Source organism: Chanos chanos, chromosome 15 (genome assembly GCF_902362185.1).
Source record: "Chanos chanos chromosome 15, fChaCha1.1, whole genome shotgun sequence".
NCBI lineage: Eukaryota > Metazoa > Chordata > Actinopteri > Gonorynchiformes > Chanidae > Chanos > Chanos chanos.
In genome coordinates this window covers 1,025,001-1,035,000 of record NC_044509.1, presented here as the reverse complement: position 1 = coordinate 1,035,000, position 10,000 = coordinate 1,025,001, and the positions used below count along the sequence as shown (strand labels likewise).

General features: G+C 44.5%; 1 protein-coding gene across 1 annotated transcript in view; it reads right to left on the bottom strand.

Moving 5' to 3' along the window:
• LOC115828388 (neuronal migration protein doublecortin-like) overlaps window positions 1–10,000 on the bottom strand; it is a 57,455-nt gene that overhangs the window by 9,186 nt on the left and 38,269 nt on the right. The window contains exon 3 of the mRNA XM_030792355.1: window positions 9,574–9,676. Within this exon, the coding sequence (XP_030648215.1) occupies window positions 9,574–9,676 (103 nt within the window). The remainder of the gene's footprint in view (window positions 1–9,573; window positions 9,677–10,000) is intronic.

Here is a 10,000-nt window from a genome sequence, read left to right as displayed (position 1 = left end):
GTCAACAAACCTCCTCTCAGAATTCACTTCACTGCACAAAACTCCAATCTGAATCCTCCTCAGTCAGCAAACCTCCTCTCAGAATTCACTTCACTGTACAAAACTCCAATCTGAATCCTCCTCAGTCAACAAACCTCCTCTCAGAATTCACTTCACCGCACAAAACTCCAATCTGAATCCTCCTCAGTCAGCAAACCTCCTCTCAGAATTCACTTCACTGCACAAAACTCCAATCTGAATCCTCCTCAGTCAACAAACCTCCTCTCAGAATTCACTTCACTGCACAAAACTCCAATCTGAATCCTCCTCAGTCAACAAACCTCCTCTCAGAATTCACTTCACTGCACAAAACTCCAATCTGAATCCTCCTCAGTCAACAAACCTCCTCTCAGAATTCACTTCACTGCACAAAACTCCAATCTGAATCCTCCTCAGTCAACAAACCTCCTCTCAGAATTCACTTCACTGTACAAAACTCCAATCTGAATCCTCCTCAGTCAACAAACCTCCTCTCAGAATTCACTTCACTGCACAAAACTCCAATCTGAATCCTCCTCAGTCAACAAACCTCCTCTCAGAATTCACTTCACTGCACAGAACTCCAATCTGAATCCTCCTCAGTCAACAAACCTCCTCTCAGAATTCACTTCACTGCACAGAACTCCAATCTGAATCCTCCTCAGTCAACAAACCTCCTCTCAGAATTCACTTCACTGTACAAAACTCCAATCTGAATCCTCCTCAGTCAACAAACCTCCTCTCAGAATTCACTTCACTGCACAAAACTCCAATCTGAATCCTCCTCAGTCAACAAACCTCCTCTCAGAATTCACTTCACTGCACAGAACTCCAATCTGAATCCTCCTCAGTCAACAAACCTCCTCTCAGAATTCACTTCACTGCACAAAACTCCAATCTGAATCCTCCTCAGTCAACAAACCTCCTCTCAGAATTCACTTCACTGCACAAAACTCCAATCTGAATTCTCCTCAGTCAACAAACCTCTCAGAATTCACTTCACTGCACAAAACTCCAATCTGAATGCTCCTCAGTCAACAAACCTCCTCTCAGAATTCACTTCACTGCACAAAACTCCAATCTGAATCCTCCTCAGTCAACAAACCTCCTCTCAGAATTCACTTCACTGCACAGAACTCCAATCTGAATTCTCCTCAGTCAACAAACCTCTCAGAATTCACTTCACTGCACAAAACTCCAATCTGAATCCTCCTCAGTCAGCAAACCCCCTCTCAGAATTCACTTCACTGCACAAAACTCCAATCTGAATTCTCCTCAGTCAACAAACCTCCTCTCAGAATTCACTTCACTGCACAGAACTCCAATCTGAATCCTCCTCAGTCAACAAACCTCCTCTCAGAATTCACTTCACTGCACAAAACTCCAATCTGAATCCTCCTCAGTCAACAAACCTCCTCTCAGAATTCACTTCACTGCACAAAACTCCAATCTGAATCCTCCTCAGTCAACAAACCTCCTCTCAGAATTCACTTCACTGCACAAAACTCCAATCTGAATCCTCCTCAGTCAACAAACCCCCTCTCAGAATTCACTTCACTGCACAAAACTCCAATCTGAATCCTCCTCAGTCAACAAACCTCCTCTCAGAATTCACTTCACTGCACAAAACTCCAATCTGAATCCTCCTCAGTCAACAAACCTCCTCTCAGAATTCACTTCACTGCACAAAACTCCAATCTGAATCCTCCTCAGTCAACAAACCTCCTCTCAGAATTCACTTCACTGCACAAAACTCCAATCTGAATCCTCCTCAGTCAACAAACCTCCTCTCAGAATTCACTTCACTGCACAAAACTCCAATCTGAATCCTCCTCAGTCAACAAACCTCCTCTCAGAATTCACTTCACTGCACAAAACTCCAATCTGAATCCTCCTCAGTCAGCAAACCCCCTCTCAGAATTCACTTCACTGCACAAAACTCCAATCTGAATCCTCCTCAGTCAACAAACCTCCTCTCAGAATTCACTTCACTGCACAAAACTCCAATCTGAATCCTCCTCAGTCAACAAACCTCCTCTCAGAATTCACTTCACTGCACAAAACTCCAATCTGAGTCCTCCTCAGTCAACAAACCTCCTCTCAGAATTCACTTCACTGCACAAAACTCCAATCTGAATCCTCCTCAGTCAACAAACCTCCTCTCAGAATTCACTTCACTGCACAAAACTCCAATCTGAATCCTCCTCAGTCAACAAACCTCCTCTCAGAATTCACTTCACTGCACAAAACTCCAATCTGAATCCTCCTCAGTCAACAAACCTCCTCTCAGAATTCACTTCACTGCACAAAACTCCAATCTGAATCCTCCTCAGTCAACAAACCTCCTCTCAGAATTCACTTCACTGCACAAAACTCCAATCTGAATCCTCCTCAGTCAACAAACCTCCTCTCAGAATTCACTTCACTGCACAAAACTCCAATCTGAATCCTCCTCAGTCAACAAACCTCCTCTCAGAATTCACTTCACTGCACAAAACTCCAATCTGAGTCCTCCTCAGTCAACAAACCTCCTCTCAGAATTCACTTCACTGCACAAAACTCCAATCTGAATCCTCCTCAGTCAACAAACCTCCTCTCAGAATTCACTTCACTGCACAAAACTCCAATCTGAATCCTCCTCAGTCAGCAAACCTCCTCTCAGAATTCACTTCACTGCACAAAACTCCAATCTGAGTCCTCCTCAGTCAACAAACCTCCTCTCAGAATTCACTTCACTGCACAAAACTCCAATCTGAGTCCTCCTCAGTCAACAAACCTCCTCTCAGAATTCACTTCACTGCACAAAACTCCAATCTGAATCCTCCTCAGTCAACAAACCTCCTCTCAGAATTCACTTCACTGCACAAAACTCCAATCTGAATCCTCCTCAGTCAACAAACCTCCTCTCAGAATTCACTTCACTGCACAAAACTCCAATCTGAATCCTCCTCAGTCAACAAACCTCCTCTCAGAATTCACTTCACTGCACAAAACTCCAATCTGAGTCCTCCTCAGTCAACAAACCTCCTCTCAGAATTCACTTCACTGCACAAAACTCCAATCTGAATCCTCCTCAGTCAACAAACCTCCTCTCAGAATTCACTTCACTGCACAAAACTCCAATCTGAATCCTCCTCAGTCAACAAACCTCCTCTCAGAATTCACTTCACTGCACAAAACTCCAATCTGAATCCTCCTCAGTCAACAAACCTCCTCTCAGAATTCACTTCACTGCACAAAACTCCAATCTGAATCCTCCTCAGTCAACAAACCTCCTCTCAGAATTCACTTCACTGTACAAAACTCCAATCTGAATCCTCCTCAGTCAACAAACCTCCTCTCAGAATTCACTTCACTGTACAAAACTCCAATCTGAATCCTCCTCAGTCAACAAACCTCCTCTCAGAATTCACTTCACTGCACAAAACTCCAATCTGAATCCTCCTCAGTCAACAAACCTCCTCTCAGAATTCACTTCACTGTACAAAACTCCAATCTGAATCCTCCTCAGTCAACAAACCTCTCAGAATTCACTTCACTGCACAAAACTCCAATCTGAATCCTCCTCAGTCAACAAACCTCCTCTCAGAATTCACTTCACTGCACAGAACTCCAATCTGAATCCTCCTCAGTCAACAAACCTCCTCTCAGAATTCACTTCACTGTACAAAACTCCAATCTGAATCCTCCTCAGTCAACAAACCTCCTCTCAGAATTCACTTCACTGCACAAAACTCCAATCTGAATCCTCCTCAGTCAACAAACCTCCTCTCAGAATTCACTTCACTGCACAAAACTCCAATCTGAATCCTCCTCAGTCAGCAAACCTCCTCTCAGAATTCACTTCACTGCACAAAACTCCAATCTGAATCCTCCTCAGTCAACAAACCCCCTCTCAGAATTCACTTCACTGCACAAAACTCCAATCTGAATCCTCCTCAGTCAACAAACCTCTCAGAATTCACTTCACTGTACAAAAACTCCAATCTGAATCCTCCTCAGTCAACAAACCCCCTCTCAGAATTCACTTCACTGCACAAAACTCCAATCTGAATCCTCCTCAGTCAACAAACCTCCTCTCAGAATTCACTTCACTGCACAAAACTCCAATCTGAATCCTCCTCAGTCAACAAACCCCCTCTCAGAATTCACTTCACTGCACAAAACTCCAATCTGAATCCTCCTCAGTCAACAAACCTCCTCTCAGAATTCACTTCACTGCACAAAACTCCAATCTGAATCCTCCTCAGTCAACAAACCTCCTCTCAGAATTCACTTCACTGCACAAAACTCCAATCTGAATCCTCCTCAGTCAACAAACCTCTCAGAATTCACTTCACTGTACAAAACTCAATCTGAATCCTCCTCAGTCAACAAACCTCCTCTCAGAATTCACTTCACTGCACAAAACTCCAATCTGAATCCTCCTCAGTCAACAAACCCCCTCTCAGAATTCACTTCACTGCACAAAACTCCAATCTGAATCCTCCTCAGTCAACAAACCTCCTCTCAGAATTCACTTCACTGCACAAAACTCCAATCTGAATCCTCCTCAGTCAACAAACCTCCTCTCAGAATTCACTTCACTGCACAAAACTCCAATCTGAGTCCTCCTCAGTCAACAAACCTCCTCTCAGAATTCACTTCACTGCACAAAACTCCAATCTGAATCCTCCTCAGTCAACAAACCTCCTCTCAGAATTCACTTCACTGCACAAAACTCCAATCTGAGTCCTCCTCAGTCAACAAACCTCCTCTCAGAATTCACTTCACTGCACAAAACTCCAATCTGAATCCTCCTCAGTCAACAAACCTCCTCTCAGAATTCACTTCACTGCACAAAACTCCAATCTGAATCCTCCTCAGTCAACAAACCTCCTCTCAGAATTCACTTCACTGCACAAAACTCCAATCTGAATCCTCCTCAGTCAACAAACCTCCTCTCAGAATTCACTTCACTGCACAAAACTCCAATCTGAATCCTCCTCAGTCAACAAACCTCCTCTCAGAATTCACTTCACTGCACAAAACTCCAATCTGAATCCTCCTCAGTCAACAAACCTCCTCTCAGAATTCACTTCACTGCACAAAACTCCAATCTGAGTCCTCCTCAGTCAACAAACCTCCTCTCAGAATTCACTTCACTGCACAAAACTCCAATCTGAATCCTCCTCAGTCAACAAACCTCCTCTCAGAATTCACTTCACTGCACAAAACTCCAATCTGAATCCTCCTCAGTCAACAAACCTCCTCTCAGAATTCACTTCACTGCACAAAACTCCAATCTGAATCCTCCTCAGTCAACAAACCTCCTCTCAGAATTCACTTCACTGCACAAAACTCCAATCTGAATCCTCCTCAGTCAACAAACCTCCTCTCAGAATTCACTTCACTGTACAAAACTCCAATCTGAATCCTCCTCAGTCAACAAACCTCCTCTCAGAATTCACTTCACTGTACAAAACTCCAATCTGAATCCTCCTCAGTCAACAAACCTCCTCTCAGAATTCACTTCACTGCACAAAACTCCAATCTGAATCCTCCTCAGTCAACAAACCTCCTCTCAGAATTCACTTCACTGTACAAAACTCCAATCTGAATCCTCCTCAGTCAACAAACCTCTCAGAATTCACTTCACTGCACAAAACTCCAATCTGAATCCTCCTCAGTCAACAAACCTCCTCTCAGAATTCACTTCACTGCACAGAACTCCAATCTGAATCCTCCTCAGTCAACAAACCTCCTCTCAGAATTCACTTCACTGTACAAAACTCCAATCTGAATCCTCCTCAGTCAACAAACCTCCTCTCAGAATTCACTTCACTGCACAAAACTCCAATCTGAATCCTCCTCAGTCAACAAACCTCCTCTCAGAATTCACTTCACTGCACAAAACTCCAATCTGAATCCTCCTCAGTCAACAAACCTCCTCTCAGAATTCACTTCACTGCACAAAACTCCAATCTGAATCCTCCTCAGTCAACAAACCCCCTCTCAGAATTCACTTCACTGCACAAAACTCCAATCTGAATCCTCCTCAGTCAACAAACCTCTCAGAATTCACTTCACTGTACAAAACTCCAATCTGAATCCTCCTCAGTCAACAAACCCCCTCTCAGAATTCACTTCACTGCACAAAACTCCAATCTGAATCCTCCTCAGTCAACAAACCTCCTCTCAGAATTCACTTCACTGCACAAAACTCCAATCTGAATCCTCCTCAGTCAACAAACCCCCTCTCAGAATTCACTTCACTGCACAAAACTCCAATCTGAATCCTCCTCAGTCAACAAACCTCCTCTCAGAATTCACTTCACTGCACAAAACTCCAATCTGAATCCTCCTCAGTCAACAAACCTCCTCTCAGAATTCACTTCACTGCACAAAACTCCAATCTGAATCCTCCTCAGTCAACAAACCTCTCAGAATTCACTTCACTGTACAAAACTCAATCTGAATCCTCCTCAGTCAACAAACCTCCTCTCAGAATTCACTTCACTGCACAAAACTCCAATCTGAATCCTCCTCAGTCAACAAACCTCCTCTCAGAATTCACTTCACTGCACAAAACTCCAATCTGAATCCTCCTCAGTCAACAAACCTCCTCTCAGAATTCACTTCACTGCACAAAACTCCAATCTGAATCCTCCTCAGTCAACAAACCTCCTCTCAGAATTCACTTCACTGCACAAAACTCCAATCTGAGTCCTCCTCAGTCAACAAACCTCCTCTCAGAATTCACTTCACTGCACAAAACTCCAATCTGAATCCTCCTCAGTCAACAAACCTCCTCTCAGAATTCACTTCACTGCACAAAACTCCAATCTGAGTCCTCCTCAGTCAACAAACCTCCTCTCAGAATTCACTTCACTGCACAAAACTCCAATCTGAATCCTCCTCAGTCAACAAACCTCCTCTCAGAATTCACTTCACTGCACAAAACTCCAATCTGAATCCTCCTCAGTCAACAAACCTCCTCTCAGAATTCACTTCACTGCACAAAACTCCAATCTGAATCCTCCTCAGTCAACAAACCTCCTCTCAGAATTCACTTCACTGCACAAAACTCCAATCTGAATCCTCCTCAGTCAACAAACCTCCTCTCAGAATTCACTTCACTGCACAAAACTCCAATCTGAATCCTCCTCAGTCAACAAACCTCCTCTCAGAATTCACTTCACTGCACAAAACTCCAATCTGAATCCTCCTCAGTCAGCAAACCTCCTCTCAGAATTCACTTCACTGTACAAAACTCCAATCTGAATCCTCCTCAGTCAACAAACCTCCTCTCAGAATTCACTTCACTGCACAAAACTCCAATCTGAGTCCTCCTCAGTCAACAAACCTCCTCTCAGAATTCACTTCACTGCACAGAACTCCAATCTGAATCCTCCTCAGTCAACAAACCTCCTCTCAGAATTCACTTCACTGCACAAAACTCCAATCTGAATCCTCCTCAGTCAGCAAACCTCCTCTCAGAATTCACTTCACTGTACAAAACTCCAATCTGAATCCTCCTCAGTCAACAAACCTCCTCTCAGAATTCACTTCACTGCACAAAACTCCAATCTGAGTCCTCCTCAGTCAACAAACCTCCTCTCAGAATTCACTTCACTGCACAAAACTCCAATCTGAATCCTCCTCAGTCAACAAACCTCCTCTCAGAATTCACTTCACTGCACAAAACTCCAATCTGAATCCTCCTCAGTCAACAAACCTCCTCTCAGAATTCACTTCACTGCACAAAACTCCAATCTGAATCCTCCTCAGTCAACAAACCTCTCAGAATTCACTTCACTGCACAAAACTCCAATCTGAATCCTCCTCAGTCAACAAACCTCCTCTCAGAATTCACTTCACTGCACAAAACTCCAATCTGAATCCTCCTCAGTCAACAAACCTCCTCTCAGAATTCACTTCACTGCACAAAACTCCAAGCAGAAAACATGACTGACTGTTTTATTTAAAAACCAGACAAAGCAGAGTGAAGACTGTTTTTTTTTTTTTACATTTCAGAGCTGGATAAAATAAAACTATTCCAGTGTAATGGAAAACACAGATGGGTCTCACCAGACTCAGCCCAAAACCATTGCAAGACTAATACAAATAAACAGTTTAAATACATTTGTAAATGTACATAGTTTTATAATCTTAATTCTTTTAAACATAATAATAATATCTTAATGAATATATATTATATTATATTCATATATAATATTATATATAATATATCATATATTATATATTATATATATGCAGAAAATATATTAGTTATGAATATATTTTCTGCAGGCCTCCGGAGCTGATGAGCTCTGTTTGAAAGAATGTATCATCATTCTGTCTTTACAGTTTACACAGCCTTCTCCTCTGTGGTCTCTATAGCAACCAATAAAGCGCAGTCTACTTTACAACATCCCCTGTCCCGAGCCTCCCCAGTGCCACACACGGGGCCCTCCGGACACACACACACACGTACACAGAGCCCTCCCCAGCCCCGGACACACACACACACACACACAGAGCCCTCCCCAGCCCCGGACACACACACACACACACAGAGCCCTCCCCAGCCCCGGACACACACACACACACACAGAGCCCTCCCCAGCCCCGGACACACACACACACACACAGAGCCCTCCCCAGCCCCGGACACACACACACACACACAGAGCCCTCCCCAGCCCCGGACACACACACACACACAGAGCCCTCCCCAGCCCCGGACACACACACACACACACACAGAGCCCTCCCCAGCCCCGGACACACACACACACACACACAGAGCCCTCCCCAGCCCCGGACACACACACACACACAGAGCCCTCCCCAGCCCCGGACACACACACACACACACAGAGCCCTCCCCAGCCCCGGACACACACACACACACACACACAGAGCCCTCCCCAGCCCCGGACACACACACACACACACACACAGAGCCCTCCCCAGCCCCGGACACACACACACACACAGAGCCCTCCCCAGCCCCGGACACACACACACACACACACAGAGCCCTCCCCAGCCCCGGACACACACACACACACACACACACAGAGCCCTCCCCAGCCCCGGACACACACACACACACAGAGCCCTCCCCAGCCCCGGACACACACACACACACACAGAGCCCTCCCCAGTGCCACACGCGAAATGAGAATGTTTGAAATGAAAATATTTGAAATCTACAGATTCAATCTCAGGAGCAATAACTGATCAGAGAACAGCAGAGTTAAGACAGGGGAAGTGGAGTGTGTGAGTAACTGATCAGAGAACAGCAGAGTTAAGACAGGGAAAGTGCAGCTGTTTGAGTAACTGATCAGAGAACAGCAGAGTTAAGACAGGGGAAGTGAGGTGTGTGAGTCACTGATCAGAGAACAGCAGAGTTAAGACAGGGGAAGTGGAGTGTGTGAGTCACTGATCAGAGAACATCAGAGAGAGAGAGTCAGTCAGGTGTACACAGACAGATCATATAAATGAGTGGTTCCTTTCGAGAGTGTGAACATGTGTGTGTGTGTGTGTTACATGTTTTTCTGTATTTACCATTCTCATCCAGAGAGAAATCGTCCTGTGCATAACGGAACTTCTCTGGTCCACAGGCGATAAAGACGTCGTCATCACCAAAGAAGTCCTGCAGACAGGTCACCTGACAGAACCACACAGAACCAAAGTCAGACAAACTAAACCAGAGTGTGTGTGTGTGTGTGTGTATGAGTGTGTGTGTGTGTGTGTATGAGTGTGTGTGTGTGTGTGTGTGTGTGTGTGTGTATGAGTGTGAGTGTGTGTGTGTGAGTGTGTGTGTGTGTTTACTCAGATAACCGTTGAATTTATGATAAAAAGAACTGCTAAACAGCTATTCTGCTAAGTAAAGACAGTTAGAGAATATATTTCCAATTATCTGTCCAGAGAGAATGCTAAAACTGCATTACAGTAAGATCAGTTATCAAAAGTAAGACTACTCCTGAGTCAA